This window comes from Blennius ocellaris (assembly GCF_963422515.1).
Source record: "Blennius ocellaris genome assembly, chromosome: 17".
Taxonomy (NCBI): domain Eukaryota; kingdom Metazoa; phylum Chordata; class Actinopteri; order Blenniiformes; family Blenniidae; genus Blennius; species Blennius ocellaris.
The window spans coordinates 22,416,694-22,433,823 of NC_137666.1; the positions used below are offsets into that span (position 1 = coordinate 22,416,694).

General features: G+C 47.4%; 1 protein-coding gene across 1 annotated transcript in view; it reads right to left on the minus strand.

Moving 5' to 3' along the window:
• Positions 1 to 5,475: 5,475 nt before the first annotated feature.
• Positions 5,476 to 17,130, minus strand: part of rpap1 (RNA polymerase II associated protein 1) — a gene marked incomplete at its 5' end in the record, with an annotated part of 41,420 nt that continues 29,765 nt past the window's right edge. The window contains 5 exon segments of the mRNA XM_080513094.1: positions 5,476 to 6,607; positions 11,578 to 11,634; positions 12,078 to 12,254; positions 14,654 to 14,885; positions 14,973 to 15,091. Coding sequence (XP_080369220.1) covers positions 6,470 to 6,607; positions 11,578 to 11,634; positions 12,078 to 12,254; positions 14,654 to 14,885; positions 14,973 to 15,091 — 723 coding nt within the window. The 3' untranslated portion in view covers positions 5,476 to 6,469.

Consider the following 17,130-nt stretch of genomic DNA (forward strand, 5'->3'; position numbering starts at 1 on the left):
GTCAGGTCGTCCTCGGCGTCAGGTCGTCCTCGGCGTCAGGTCATCCCCAGCGTCAGGTCGTCCTCGGTGTCAGGTCGTCCTCGGCGTCAGATCGTCCCCAGCGTCAGGTCGTCCTCGGTGTCAGGTCGTCCTCAGTGTCAGGTCGTCCTCGGTGTTTTGATCAGTCTGTGCTGCGTTCCTGTTTGGTTTGATGGTAAAACTGACTCTGCCATGTTTGAACCATGAGATCCACTTTTAGCTTCAGTAGGTTCCTATTCCCCCTTGAACACAGTGAAGACGGATAGTTTAGCGTTCATACAGGAAGAAGGAGGTTCAGTGGAGCCTCTTCATCGCTGCCTCTCTGGTGGTGCTGTGAGGTCTGAAGCCAGGTTTGAATCCCACCAAGACCCTCGTAGAAACACGAACTCGTGACGGCCGAATGAAGCTTCACTGGGGCTTCATGAACCACTGCCTTTATTTTCTGACTCCACTAGATGGCGCTCCTGGTTTGAAGCAAGAGTCTGAAAGACAGGAAGTGAAGTGTGCTTTCAAACATTTATTAAACAGACAGCGCCATCTAGTGGTTTCAGAAAATAAAGGCAGTGGTTCATGAACCTTCATTGAAGCTTCATCTGGCCTCACTAACCCGAACCCCCCTACCTTGGTTTGTTTGGATTGATCATGTTGAGTTTAGCCTTGGTTTTCTTTTGGTGAGTATTTCCATTAAGATAATTGTTTATTTACGAGCTGTTCCTCACTTCTTTACGCTCTCTGTGACGTGAATGTTGTCCTCCTCCCTGTGTGTGAAGGTCGACTGGTGGACTGCACATGCACCAGAACAAAGACCAACAACAACAACATCAACACGAACGTCTGTTGTGAAGAGCGGTGGTGTCAGAAGACCCCGACACAATGTGAACAATCCCACTGTGAGAGGACATGAAGAGGCTCGGAGCTTCAGGAATGAAAGATCAACAGTTCCAGGAAGGTGGAGACCACCGAGACAGGAAGTGGTCATATTTTCATATTTTCTGGATTGTTGGGTTACTTATAGAACGTGAACCAAGAATGGATGGAACCGCGGTCCATGTTCAAGTCCTGAGTGGCCTGCAGACGAGCGAAGCAGAAAGTATGGAAGTCTCTGTAGACCAGGGGTGTCCAACATGTGGCCCGGGGGCCAGAACCGGCCACCCAGACCATCTGATCCGGCGCCGTGTGATTTCTGAAGTGTGAAGTATAAAAATGAAAATTGACAGAGGCTGATCTAAAAACACCAGATTGGCAAAAATGACATTCAAAACCGCCCTTGGTCAGAATTTGACCCCCGACATTAATGTGGAGGTCACATGACGCAACGCCTTTCACAATAAAACAACGAGTCCAACTTATGTGAAGTGACACTTTAGACACGTGAACTCAAAACAATTTCTAGATGATGACAAATTGTTTTAATCCCGAATACGATATCCAGATAAGGTGACTGAGGGTTTTTTTGCAAATATATTATCTGATTTCCTTTAATATGTATATTTCAGAATAGACTGGCAAATTCTTGCAGTTACAGAAGAATCAAAAGAAGGAAAGACTTTGTCCATATCTGCAGTTGAACATGTTACGTTTGACTTGTTGGCCCCCAGAGGTCAGATCAGGTGGATGTGGCCCCTCAACTGGAATCACTTGGACCCCCTGCTGTAGACGGTCAAAAGATCAGACGGTAAAAAGCAGACTTCCCTATTTAATTACATTTTTTTATTCTTACGTGTTTGTGAAATAAGTATATGAACAAGAGATTGTGATGAAAAGACACTGAATAAAGCCTGCTAACTAGTGCTAACGCTAGCTGAGTTGAATAATAGGGAGTGTGTGTGGGAAGTAACCCAAAGTAATTGAGAAGAGTTTTCAACTGAATTTATGTTGCACTTAATAAAAAATGTTCACTATGATCATCCAGACGGGTTTTTCTCAGGTGAAACAATCTTCACGGCTGTTACCAGATCAGATTTGCCGGATTGTCGGTGACTGATTAGTTTTTGTTCTTATGAGTTTGTTCTGTACTGTAAATAGTGTATATATATTAGACAATAGTGTAATAATATTTGACAAAAAGTAAAATGGTTCAAGGTTTGATTGTGATTCAAATTGATTTCAGACGGTTTAAAATGGTCTAATGATGTTTGAGTAAAAATGTGTTTGAGTAAAAATGTGTTATTTGTATTGTATTAAGTGTTAAAAAGAAAAGGAAGAATAAACCTCCTGTATGTTTCGGCTCTTCATGTCACACGTCGACACGACCAGAACATCATTGTCCTCCGGCTGGAAGATATTTTTCACACAGTTCAGTTTTACTAAAACTAAGGAAAATAAATATTAGAATGATTTTGAAAAGTTGGTTTTCCCTCAGCGGTGTGTTGCTGCCAGAAACAGTGTTGTTACTGAATAAAGTCTTGTTTTGACCCAGGAAGCCAACAGGAACAGTTTAATGTGGCTGGACTCTAAGGCTACTAATTACCTGACGTGTTTCCTCACATTTGTTGAACCTGCAGGAAAACAAGCGTGAGAAAACACTGGTTCGTGTGGAGTTCAGGCCGGAGCTGGTGGTGGTCTTCAGTGCAAACAAGGACGGGTCCCAGACTTTCCCTTGGCCTGGAGCCGGGATCTCCTGAGTGTTGAGTTGTTGGGACTCTGCAGGCAACAAGAGAAGACTTTGTTAAATAAATAAGATGTAATTAGTGACGTGACACTCGGTGGATTTTGTTAGGCTTGGCCGGCTAATGCTTTATATTTCTATTCCCAGTTATGATGTTAAGATAAAACCACTAACTGCTGGGTGTTATTTCATATTTACAGAGACATCAATTATCTAATGTACTCTCACAACCAGGAAGCAAATCCCTCAAAACACGACACCTCCTTTAAGCTTCAGCTTCTATAGGTTCCAGTTCTGTTTTCACACCAAAGCTTTGTGTCTTTCAACGAGACTCCATGTTCCAGGAAACTCCAGTAAATCATCCAAGGTAAGTGTAAGACGATAAGCCAGCTGGCGTTCTCCACCACGCACCATTAAAAATGAAGCTTTGGTATGTGCTGCAACAAAAAGCTCACAAACACTTGCATGTCGAGGAAAAACAATTCTTAATGAATAAATATAACACGTTGTTTGTTTTATGAGCAACCAGGTGCCGTTTTTCCACAAACAACTGACTTTTCAATGGTGTTCATGGTCCATTTAATGAAAAGGTTCAGTGTGGCTGTGTGCAGATTCCTGCTTTTATGGAGGAACAGTTCTGCATAGTTCCTCATGAATGAAACAAATCCAGAACAGATGCGGAGTAGAACGTGTATTAGTAGCCACAGGAGGTGCGATTTGTCTTTCAGCAGCTAATTATGGAACAACATATTTCTTCTGAAATCTCATCAGGGCCAGAATGTCTCATCACCGATAGAACAAACAACGTGACCTCATCCTGTGTGTCTGGAGGTCTGCCTGAAGCTGGAGAACCAGAGGAACCACAACATAGAGGTCTGCCTGAAGCTGGAGAACCAGAGGAACCACAACATAGAGGTCTGCCCGAAGCTGGAGAACCAGAGGAACCACACCATAGAGGTCTGCCCGAAGCTGGAGAACCAGAGGAACCACAACATAGAGGTCTGCCCGAAGCTGGAGAACCAGAGGAACCACAACATAGAGGTCTGCCCGACGCTGGAGAACCAGAGGAACCACAACATAGAGGTCTGCCCGAAGCTGGAGAACCAGAGGAACCACAACATAGAGGTCTGCCCGAAGCTGGAGAACCAGAGGAACCACAACAGAGACCATGACCATGCCTCCACCTTGTTTCACAGTGGGATGCTGCCTCCACCTTGTTTCACAGTGGGATGCTGCCTCCACCTTGTTTCACAGTGGGATGCTGCCTCCACCTTGTTTCACAGTGAGATGCTGCCTCCACCTTGTTTCACAGTGGGATGCTGCCTCCACCTTGTTTCACAGTGGGATGCTGCCTCCACCTTGTTTCACAGTGGGATGCTGCCTCCACCTTGTTTCACAGTGGGACGCTGCCTCCACCTTGTTTCACAGCATGATGCTGCCTCCACCATGTTTCACAGTGGGATGCTGCCTCCACCTTGTTTCACAGTAGGTTGCTGCCTCCACCTTGTTTCACAGTGGGATGCTGCCTCCACCTTGTTTCACAGTGGGATGCTGCCTCCACCTTGTTTCACAGTGGGATGCTGCCTCCACCATGTTTCACAGCATGATGCTGCCTCCACCTTGTTTCACAGTGGGATGCTGCCTCCACCATGTTTCACAGTGGGATGCTGCCTCCACCTTGTTTCACAGTAGGTTGCTGCCTCCACCTTGTTTCACAGTGGGATGCTGCCTCCACCTTGTTTCACAGTGGGATGCTGCCTCCACCATGTTTTACAGTGGGATGCTGCCTCCACCATGTTTCACAGCATGATGCTGCCTCCACCATGTTTCACAGTGGGATGCTGCCTCCACCTTGTTTCACAGTAGGTTGCTGCCTCCACCTTGTTTCACAGTGGGATGCTGCCTCCACCTTGTTTCACAGTGGGATGCTGCCTCCACCTTGTTTCACAGTGGGATGCTGCCTCCACCATGTTTCACAGCATGATGCTGCCTCCACCTTGTTTCACAGTGGGATGCTGCCTCCACCATGTTTCACAGTGGGATGCTGCCTCCACCTTGTTTCACAGTAGGTTGCTGCCTCCACCTTGTTTCACAGTGGGATGCTGCCTCCACCTTGTTTCACAGCATGATGCTGCCTCCACCTTGTTTCACAGTGGGATGCTGCCTCCACCTTGTTTCACAGTGGGATGCTGCCTCCACCTTGTTTCACAGCATGATGCTGCCTCCACCTTGTTTCACAGTGGGATGCTGCCTCCACCTTGTTTCACAGTCGGTTTCCTCTGACCAGAGCTCCGTCTTCTTCTGGCTTTGTCTCAACAAGGACTGTCTTCCTGTGTGGTTTGTGGACGTTGGACTGATGGTTGTCCTGTGGACAGATTGTGGATGTGGACATTCTCTGATCACTGCTGTTCTCAGCGTACCGTCTTGTCTTCCGAGGTTTGCAGTTGTGATTGTCTGTGTATTTCCAGATGATGTCTGGTTGTGCTATTCACTCTTCATAACTGAACCTACTTTGACATTCTCCACAGCTTGGTGCCGTGTTCCTCAGTCTGCATGGTAAATGTTCTCTGAAGGTCTGACGTCTTCACAGAACAGCTGGATTTATAGAGATTAGACTGAACACGGACTATTTATTGATCAGGAGTCGTCTGAAGGCAAAGGCTTGACCTGGATTTTATTCAGAAGGATCAGAGTAAAGGGGGAGGAATACTGCCACCGTTTCTTATTTGTAAAAGCATTTTTTTAAAACCCTGGATCATTTTCCCTCCACTTCATGTGTTAGTCAACAACATGAAATTCCAATCAAATGTATTTCGTTTTGTGAGAAAACGTGAAAGTTCAACGGGTACACAAGACAGTGTGGAGAATTATGACATCAGAGGTGAAACATTAGCATCTGGTGTTTAAAGACACAATGAAGCTCTTCTGTTGGGATTCTACATCTATAAATGTGACTGTGGAAGGTTTGTCCTCAGCTGATGGTCACTGCTGTGTTGAGAGACATAAACAGAACGAGCTGATTAAAAACACCATCATCAGTATGTCTGCCAACAATGGAAGAAGTGTACACGTCTTCACTTGTTTTCTGAGCAGTTCAGAGTCTTTCTACCTGCTGGGAACTTTGAAATCCTTGTGAGGGAGGCAGACGACTGGATGAGCACATTTCCAAATACTCACCAGTTCCGCAGCTAATCGTAGAAAAAAAGTCTTCTCATCAAGTTACTGCATTCAGAAGAATATTTCAAGTGTTTTATGTTTTTAAAAGTCAGGCTGATAAGTTACTGACGGACGATGGTTTTAGCTTCAGTGTCTCAGCGAGGAAGACATTTTCATTTCTCTCACATTCATATTTTTTTCTAGCATGAAGTGATTTCAGTTGCCTTTATCATTGTGAAGTAGGTGAAACCAACAATCTCTTAAAGCTCCATACAGACTCATAATCCAGTTTCTGGTGTCCACGTTGGGCTTGGAAACTAAATCTTCCACCATCATTCAGTCACATTTTATTCACACAGAAAAACCCATGTCAGGCACTTGTGAAGACGCCAGGAAGCGTCACGTCTAAAGGTGGAGGAGCACAGAGACTCCAGTCATGCAGAAAGACGAGAGAAGGTTTGTGCGTTTTGTTTTTAACGTCTGGTCGAAACTAAACTTCCACAGAAAATGTGTAAAACACAACAAACAGGCCGATGAAGAAGGAAGACGGGGACGTTGTTTCTTGGTCCAAGAGGCTCCCTGAAGTGACACGTTCGGTATCACAAAGGAAATCTTCTTTTTGGCTATTTTCTACATGTCCTCTGCGTTTCAGCTCGGCTCCTCCTCCCATGTTCTTGGAACACAGACTCAGTTGTGGCCGCCGTCCTTCAGCCGGACGACGTTCTCCAAGAGCGCGGTCCTGACGGGCGGCAGCTCCACGTACAGGTCGAAGCCGAGCTCTGAGGGTTGTGGCAGACGGAAGAACAGCAAGTGTTTCCTCAGCACCTGAAAAGCAACGTGAAAATACAGAATCGTTATGTATGAGGAGTGTTCACAGGAGCTGGTTTTAAATCTTTGGTTCAGAGGCCTCATGCAGCTGACGCATCTGAAAATAACCACAAATACCAGTTTTCAATAGGTTGAGGGAAAAGTCTGTACATGTGTGCGTCTGTGGGGTTTTTAATGACAACAAATGATCTGACAACGTTGTGAACATGAAATATCTCATCAGCTTGAAATATACAACCTAAATCAAAGGAGCGATGTAAAGCCTTTAGTCCCGTCAAGACCTCAGGTGACACAAAGGCTAAACACTGAATTTCATCTCAGAACTTTATGAGGCTGCTTCTATATGAAATCAATGAATTCATCTAAACTGCATTTCCATCCAGTTTTACTGTTGGCGTTTACATTTCTATACAAAAGAGACATTATTTCTATCATTACTTCATTATTGTTTAATTGTTAATCATTAGTGGGCCTGTCGCGATAATCAATCAATTAATTAATTGCATGATAATCGCAACTCCTCTTTGGTGGCTTCTCTTACAAAGAGTTGTAAAATGGGTTTTTGTATCCCATCATTTTTAGCTTTTCGTATTCAAATGGACTTAAATGTATTTCTTGTCAAGATATTATTTGGTTCTTTTCTCTCTTTAATTTTGCCAATACTTTGCTCCTTTTAACAGGGTGTTGATACAATTTACATTCCACGTCGCCGCTCTAATATTGTTATAGCTCACAACGGTGCTTTGATCCACAGATGCTGACAACATGGTGTAAACAACAACAAATAAAACATGGAACTGGCCCAACATGAACATGAGCCAGACGCCGCCTGGAAATGTTCTTAAGGGGCAAAAGGGCAGGGAAATAAAATGGGGTGAAAAAAGGGAAAAATGACTTCCAATTGTGGGGTTTTAATTATGAGCCTTAATAAGGCCTGATGGAGGCGGGGGGGGGGGGGGGGGGGGCTGAGGGGAGAGGGCTCTGAGGGGAGAGGGGGGGCCTGAGGGGAGAGGGGGGCCATGAGGGGAGCCATGAGAGGAGAGGGGGTCATGAGGGGAGAGGGGGGCCATGAGAGGAGAGGGCCATGAGGGGAGAGGGGGGCCATGAGGGGAGAGGGGGGCCATGAGAGGAGAGGGCCATGAGAGGAGAGGGGGGCCATGAGGGGAGAGGGGGGCCATGAGAGGAGAGGGGGTCATGAGGGGAGAGGGGGGCCATGAGGGGAGAGGGGGGCCATGAGAGGAGAGGGCCATGAGAGGAGAGGAGGGCCATGAGGGGAGAGGGGGGCCATGAGAGGAGAGGGCCATGAGAGGAGAGGGGGGCCATGAGGGGAGAGGGGGGCCATGAGGGGAGAGGGGGGCCATGAGAGGAGAGGGGGTCATGAGGGGAGAGGGGGGCCATGAGGGGAGAGGGGGGCCATGAGAGGAGAGGGCCATGAGGGGAGAGGGGGGCCATGAGGGGAGAGGGCCCTGAGAGGAGAGGGGGGCCATGAGGGGAGAGGGGGGCCATGGGGGGAGAGGGCCCTGAGGGGAGAGGGTCCTGAGGGGAGAGGGTCCTGAGAGGAGAGGGGGGCCATAAGGGGAGAGGGCCCTGAGGGGAGAGGGCCCTGAGGGGAGAGGGTCCTGAGGGGAGAGGGCCCTGAGGGGAGAGGGTCCTGAGGGGAGAGGGCCCTGAGGGGAGAGGGTCCTGAGGGGAGAGGGCTCTGAGGGGAGAGGGTCCTGAGGGGAGAGGGCCCTGAGGGGAGAGGGTCCTGAGGGGAGAGGGCTCTGATGGAGGGTGGGGGGAGAGGGCCCTGAGGGGAGAGGGTCCTGATGGAGGGAGGGGGGAGAGGGCCCTCATTGGCCAGCGTGTCTCCGTCTGTACGACTTCTCATGAGGTCGTATGGCTCAGGAACAGATGGACCGTCTCAGGTATAATGAGGATCATCACCTGTGTTGGTGTCGTGGACAGAAATCTTTACAGTGAGGCTGAAATGATTCCTCCAGTTATTACAGTAATTTGATTACTAAAATTCTCTGAGTCGATGCTTCGTTCAAGCTACTTCCTCTTTTCATGACGTCACGTCTGCAGAATGCAGAAGGAGACCGACGGAGACGAGCGACAGGAGAGAAAAGAAAACGACAAACTGTTGAAAGTGAGGGACGAGAGCTGGAACAGGAATACATTAAATTCCACTATTAAGTGTTGGCAACCAATCTAATTATCTTGTGTCGTGCGATTAATGCGTCACTCGGCTGGCGTTCACGTCTCAGAAACGTCAAAGTTGTGACGCAGCACTCAAGCTAACCAGCTAGCTGCCAGAGCGCTCTGATGCAGGGAGACGTCACCTTTGACTGGCGTTTGCTCTCAGAAACAACATGAAAGTTGCAGCGCGGCACTTGAGCTAACTAGCTAGCTGCCGGAGCGCTCAGATGTGGGGAGACAAAACAAAACAACCAGTGCAAAGCGGAGGATGTAAACAACGGACAAGGTCTGCCGCCCGGCTGAGATTACTGCTGCAACATCACATATCAAATGTTTTTTCCGATTAATTGAAAAAATAATGGACCAATTAATCGATGATTAAAATAATCATGAGTTGAGGCGTCAGTCTATCACTGCACATGTTCTCCCCGCCACATCACCTCCTCCTCATCTTGTCGGTGAGACACTCCACAAGTTAAGGTCGTTCACTTCATCCTCCAACATCAACAGTTACTTTCTCCAGTCCTTTCAGTTACTCTGGTCTGAATGCCTGGACTTTGTCCTGGTAATCCAGGCTGGTAGGGGCGCTTCTCCAGGTCCCCGTTCCTCTGCTGGTCTGCCACACAATGCTGACCCTGCTCCAGGTGACCCTGCTCCAGGACTGACTGTGGTTGCTTGAGGAGTTCTACCAGGGTTCCTCTCCTGGTCAATTCTGCGTTCTCCTCCTCCCTGACCCGTTCAGCACCGGTCCCTCCTGGTACCGAACCCTCAGCTGGGAACAGAGTCTGGAATCAGACCGTCCTCTCTTTCAGCGCCGTTTTATCCTCAGCAGTCGAGGTTCATCGTTTTATCCTCAGCAGTCGAGGTTCATCGTTTTCCTGAGATGTTGGAATCCCCTCTTTCACCAGGCCAGTCTCAGGATTTCTTCCTTTAAGGCTAGAACTTGGCATTTTGACCACAATGGGCCGCGGCGAGGCGACTTCAGGGAGCTTCACCATCAAGACCCAGGGTCCCTGTACAACACGGGGTCCCTGTACAACACGGGATCCCTGTACAACACGGGGTCCTTGTACAACACAGGGTCCCTGTACAACACGGGGTCCCTATACAACACGGGGTCTCTGTACCACACGGGGTCCCTGTACAACACGGGGTCTCTGTACCACACGGGGTCCCTGTACAACACAGGGTCCCTGAGTGGCCGGGAGCTCGAGCTTTTCACATAACAGGTGTTCCACAAAAGCGACTCTGGAGTCGGAGTTCTTTGGCTCCCTGAACATCGTCTTATCTCGGTCAGCCATTTTTGCGGTCAGGTGTCGCTGAGGTCTCAGCAGCTCAGTCCTCCTCTGCCGCTCGTACTCAGGTTTCTGCAAGCGTCGATTCGCTCTTCAGCCAAACTTGTTCTCACGTTGGTTTTGTTGATTTCTTCCTGGATTCCTTTCCACTGCTGGCTGTTGTCTCTTCTGGACCCCTCAGTTCCTCCAGGATGAGGGCGAGGCTCCTCCACCACACTGTGAGCAAAGGAGCTTCCTCAGAAAGCTCGCTACTTACTTTTAGGCATATTTGAAGCCCACAATTCTAAACCAGACTATATCTCTAAAAAAAAACCTCCACCGAGTTGCTGTGGGGAGTTTGAGCTCATATGCTGGAGACACGTTGCCCTGTGCTGCAGCTCCTTGCTACCTGGAAGTCACAACACTGATTTTAAGGTTGGAGGGTAGAAATATTCAGCTGCTTCTTCTCCTCCGCAGTGAACCTGGAAATAATTCTGACAAAATGTTCTACTTTGTGTCACATTCTTAATCTATATTACAACTGGATGCTGATGTGCATCATCTGTTCTTCAGTGTGTTGATATTGATACATTGAGTGTATAAAAGTTTTTAACATGCATAAACCCATTCACATGTTTAAGAAACAAGTTATGTTTGGACATGTCTGGTGCTGCACAGGAACTATTCTGTTCCAACAGGCTCTTATGAATCTGAGCAGATGAAAATGACTTGTGGGGTTCCTCAAGGCTCCATCCTTGGGTCTCCTCTATTTAACATCTCCATGCTGCCGCTGGCTCACATCCTGAACATCACGACGCATCTGATCAGACTGATGCAGACGACACACACTTCTATAGATCAGTGCCAATAAATGACCACAGCTCCTCATACCTGCTGAAATTAGATCAATGATTAATTCATTACAAATTCAAGGAAAGAAAAAACTGAGGTGGTTGTTTTTGTCTCCCTTGTTGTAACGTGGTGCTATTTAAATAAACTTGCCTTGTTTATATTAACAACCTTGTTCTTTTCTCAGTAGCTTTGACTACTGATGTTCAGACAAATACCAAACTATGATGTCACGTGTGTTTCTTTGGATCCTCAATGTTTATATAGTAGTTGGTATTTTTGCATCAATTTATGTTTTTTTTTTCATGAAGGTATAAAGTCATTAATCAATTTAGGTCCTGTTTTCCCGCTGGTTTGCATAAATACTTGTTCTTTTCCATTTTTATGTCAACTATTGTGGGTTGATGTGGCAAGAAGCACTGGAACGGGTCCATTCGTCAGAGTCACAGCAGGAAACGAGGAATAAAAATAAAGAGACATTTGGAATAACTCCAATGAAATGTGTGGAAGGATTGATAATGAGGAAGATGAAAGAAAAACAGAAAGAAGCAGATGAGTCTTGAAAACTCATCTCACTCCCTCAGAAAGAGAGGAGAAGATGGAGTGATCAGTGAAAGACAGGCAGACAGAGAAACAAGCGGCGTATAAAGAGAAGAAGATTACCTGGTCAGTCAGGTGGTAGATCTTCCTCAACATACTGTGTCGAGCTGCTTCAACCTCCTGCAGAATCACAGAAGGAAGGTTCAGTACCAAAGCCTGGCTGCTGATGAAACAACTTCACCCGTTGCTCTGACAAAACGTCTCCATGACGTGACTCAACGTGCTTTTACTTTACAAAGGTGTTTCATTTTCGTACACGTTGACCTCAAACACTTCACTCTTCAGCCACAAAAACATCCAAGTGACACAACAGCACTGAAAGTCGATCAATATGGTAAAGAATGGAAGATTCCTTTCTGTATTTGATGCAGTAAATCTGTGTGAAGCCACGTCTGTCATGGCCGCCTGCTCGCAGCGCGACTGCTGCCTCTTAAATCATCACGTGACGATGTTCTTTAGGTTTCCCTGTGGCTGCTTGTGAAACACCACAAAGCCTCACCAGAACTGTGAGGGGCTGGTTTCTATAGAGCCTATTTGAGAGTGTGCAGTGTTGAATGGAGCACCTGTGCCGCGGCGTCCTGAGAGAAGACGAAGGCGTTGACGTGCGACAAGGCGACGACGTATAAGACGGGACACCAGCAGAGCCTCAGAGCGCCGGTCACCAGAGAGCGGAAGTAGAGCCGCAGCAGAGGCAGCGAGTCCTCCGGGGGGGACGTGAAGCGCTCCAGGGGGACGGACAGCTTCAGGAGACAAACACAAACTGTGAGGTCGCTTAGACTTTCATCCGCCATGACATTATGACCACCAAGTGTGACTGGATGAGAACGATGAGAACTAAACCATGGAGACCGAACGACTTCATCAGAGCGTCTTTAAAGTCCTGTGAGACGTTCTCCTGATTGATCTTTGATCGTGTTCACGGTCTGCGGTGTTCAGCGGGAAACCTGCAGGATGTGATGATGCAATAAAACAGTGTTTGAAGCATGAAGCGCCTTTCTAAGGTCCTGTGACAGCATCTCAGTAGGATTGAGGTTAGGACGTTGACAAGGCCACTCAAAAGTCTTCATTTTGTTTTTCTTCAGCCATTCAGACGTGGACTTGCTGGTGTGCTTGGGATCATTGTCCTGCTGTAGAACCCAACTTCTCTTCAGCTTGAGGTCAGGAACCGATGGCCAGACCTTCTCCTTCAGGATATTTTGGTAGACAGCAGAATTCATGCTTCCATTTATCAGGGCAAGTCTTCCAGGTCCTGAAGCAGCAGAGCAGCCAGACATCACACTGCCACCGCCATGTTTGACTGTAGGCATGATGTTCCTGTTCTGAAATGCCAGATGTTACGGAACACACACCTTCCAAAAGGTTCCACTTTTGTCTCGTCAGTCCACAGAATATTTTCCCAAAGGTCTCGGGATCATCAAGATGTTTTCTGGCAAAAATGAGACGAGCATTAATGTTCTTTTTGCTGAGCAGTGGTTTTAGTGTTGGAACTCTGCCATGTCTCTTTCTTTTGGCCGAGTCGTGAACTCTGACCTGAACTGAGGCTAGTACTGCCTTTAGATGTACTTCTGGGTCTTCTGTCCCCCCTTGGACAGTCGTCCCTGTGCTCCTGGGGTAATGTTGGTCTTTGTCCCCTCTTGGACAGATGTCCCTGTGCTCCTGGGGTATTGTTGGTCTTTGTCCCCTCTTGGACAGTCGTCCCTGTGCTCCTGGGGTAATGTTGGTCTTTGTCCCCTCTTGGACAGTCGTCCCTGTGCTCCTGGGGTAATGTTGGTCTTTGTCCCCTCTTGGACAGACGTCCCTGTGCTCCTGGGGTAATGCTGGTCTTTGTCCCCTCTTGGACAGTCGTCCCTGTGCTCCTGGGGTAATGTTGGTCTTTGTCCCCTCTTGGACAGACGTCCCTGTGCTCCTGGGGTAATGTTGGTCTTTGTCCCCTCTTGGACAGACGTCCCGGTGCTCCTGGGGTAATGTTGTGGCTCACGGTTCTCACTGCGGTTCTCTGCAGTCCCAAAGCTTTTCAAATGGCTTTACAACCTTTTCCAGACTGATAGACTTCAATTACTGTTTTTTCTCATTTGTTCCTGAAGTTCTTTGGATCTCGGCATGATGTCTGGAGCTGTTGAGGATCTTCTGGTCGGTCCTATTTGTCAGGTCGGTCCTATTTGAGAGGTTTCCAGATGGAGAACAGCTGTGCAGTAACCAGGCCGGCCTGTGGCTTCAGAAACTGAACTCAACCACAGTTGTGTTTTAACAGGAGCTGGAGACAAACACTTTCTTATGTCTTCATTAATAAAACCCTTCATTTAAAAACTGCAGTTTGTGTTTACTTGTGTTCTCTTTGACTAATGTTGAAATTTGTTTGACGATCTGAAACATTTAAGTCTGATAAACACGCAAAAAAGTACGAAATCAGAAAGGGAGAAAAGACTTTTTCATACCAGTGTATAACTGATGTTCATGTTTTGTCCTTACAGAACAGTCATGTCATCATAACAGGGCTCTTTCTCTCAGCAGTCAAATCTTCACACACTGAAAACTGTGGTCTATATATTACGTATGTTGATCAGGAAATATTGATCAATTCAACATAATGATAATAATAATAATAGTAGTAGTACAGTATTTCATTGCAGTATGTTTGAGTTCACAGTGGCGCTTGTATCCATGTTTTTGAGGGTTAATGTGTCCTCTGATTAAAAATGTGCTCAGGCCCTCCCAAACTGATTTTAACGTCTGTGGGACTTTATTGTGAAATAATGGGGGAAATGAATAATAGTGATCATCAACATAATCATTATGCATAAAGTCCGACTAATAAACAAATTGCTTCAATAAGAACAGTATAATATTATAAACATGAATCAGAAAGTTAATTAAAAGTTAACATTAAATCTCGAATACAAGCAGAAGTCTGGATTAATACTTGCAGACGGATTGATGCAAGAACCCAAGACTACGTCTCCAGTGGTTTCTTAAACTGTCCACACATTGTTTCTATTGGATGAGCTGCTTGTTTGTTTCCTTCCTTCAGTCTCTTCAGCAGACTTGCTGCTGCTGCAGGTCGATGTTAAGTGATCCAGAGAGAGGTGGTCATAATGTTATGGCCAGTGAGTGGACCTCTTCAGTACCAGTGTTGCTTTACCTGCTCCGGGGTGACGCCTAAAGACCGGAGCATCCCCACATGTTCTCCGAACACAGCCAGCCTCATGGTGGCGCTGTACCTCCTCTGCAGCGGCAGCAGCAGCCAGCAGCCGAACAGCCGATCCCCAAAAGAAACCGCTTCGTACTGCGTCAGCAGAGCCGAGTACAAGTCCTGGAAGGAGGCCAGACCTGGAGGGGGGGCGTTCAGGTCCACAGAGTCCAGCCGGGACGCCCTGCACAAATAAACAAACATTCCCTTTGAGTTTTCAGATTTGGAGCAAAGTGCAGAACGGGGGCTATTTGGTTGTGACTCCTCAGACCTGGTCATGAGTCTGAACAGAGCCCAGGTCAGCCTCTGGACCGGGGGCTCCAGGAACAGGTCGCTGGAGCAGAGGAAGACGCAGGACAGACGGGCCAGCTTGGCCACTGGAGGAACCACCTGCAGCAGAGACACAGTTCACCTGCAGCAGAGACACAGTTCACCTGCAGCAGAGACAGTCCACCTGCAGCAGAGACAGTCCACCTGCAGCAGAGACACCGTTCACCTGCAGCAGAGACAGTCCACCTGCAGCAGAGACACAGTTCACCTGCAGCAGAGACACCGTTCACCTGCAGCAGAGACACAGTTCACCTGCAGCAGAGACAGTCCACCTGCAGCAGAGACAGCCCTCCTGCAGCAGAGACAGTCCACCTGCAGCAGAGACACAGGTCACCTGCAGCAGACACAGTTCACCTGCAGCAGAGACACAGTTCACCTGCAGCAGAGACAGTCCACCTGCAGCAGAGACACAGTTCACCTGCAGCAGACACAGTCCACCTGCAGCAGAGACAGCCCACCTGCAGCAGAGACAGCCCACCTGCAGCAGAGACAGTTCACCTGCAGCAGAGACACAGTTCACCTGCAGCAGAGACACAGTTCACCTGCAGCAGAGACAGTTCACCTGCAGCAGAGACAGGTCACCTGCAGCAGAGAGACAGTCCACCTGCAGCAGAGACAGTTCACCTGCAGCAGAGACACAGTTCACCTGCAGCAGAGACAGTCCACCTGCAGCAGAGACACAGTTCACCTGCAGCAGAGACAGTCCACCTGCAGCAGAGACAGTCCACCTGCAGCAGAGACAGGTCACCTGCAGCAGAGACAGTCCACCTGCAGCAGAGACAGTCCACCTGCAGCAGAGACAGTCCACCTGCAGCAGAGACAGTCCACCTGCAGTGACTCCACACAGACTCATGTTCATCCTCTCGCTGGACAAGATCAGGAAACATGAAATCTGTCAGCACTTCTGCTCTGTGACAATAAAATATTAACTTTCACAACCTGCAAGTTGTTTAATGTTGCTGAGAGAAATGCAGGTTGTAAATGTGACACGCTCATGAGGCTCGTGCTGCAAAAGTCCAGAGAATCAGTGGATTGACGAATCAGCGGTTCCCAAACTGTGGCCCCCGGCCCCCTAGAACAGTGTTTCTCAACCTCTGGTGTTTCCTCCACATCTCGTCAGCTGAGTCGTGGGAAATGATCACATTTCACATTTTGTTCTAAAAAACATTCACTCTCACAGCCTCAGTGTGTTGCAGAGTAATCATGTATAAATACTCTTCACCACTAGAGGGCAGCACAGAACTTTGCCGGTGAAATGTAAAGTGGCAGACGTCAGTGTGGTTCATCTCCACCTCCTGCTACCATCTTGTATCAAAGTACTGTGTCAGTGACAGTGATGGAGAAGTTTTTGAAAACCAGGATCTCAGCTCTTCATCCATCAGGTCCAGGTTTCACACTGACGGAGTCACTATTAAAAAAAGTCCTTGCTTTCTGGGTTTACTGGATTCCTGCTGATGAAACTTTGATGAGAAAGACTTTATATTGTTAATAGAGGCTACACAGTTTAACATTTTCAGGTGGAGGTGTGCCTCCAGAGTTTTCCAAAGACAAAAGTGTGTCTCGGCTCAAAGAGGTGGAAAAACAGTGTTTTAGAGGACCTGAAGTGACGAGAGCTGATCGACCAGAAGCTCCAGAAACATTTGAAATGAATCAACATCACGGATACGTGATTAAGAAGTTTCTTTTTTCATCCAGTTTGTTGGTTTCTGTTTTCTTCCACTCACTCACCATCCCAACTGTAATAACAGACAAACGCTTTTGTTGAAGGACAAGCAAGTTCATCTTTTGGGATTTTATTACTAGAATTATTGAATTATAGTTCTTGGAACAAATGTTTCAAGGAAACTCATGTTGGTCTCATTATCTGATCAGAACATGGTTAGTCGGGTTCAGTTGGGTGACAAAGGAGATTTGGACATTGGTATATTTCTATTTCTATATTTTCCTCATCTTTGCTGTAACATCTTGAACCTTTTGGGTGTTTAGTTGATGTGAAGCTGGCGACACTGATGACGAAGGCTTCTGAGCACGTCGAGCTTCATTTAGTTGCAGACGCAGTGCGACACCACGGAGAAACACACTGGAGCTGAAAACCCAAC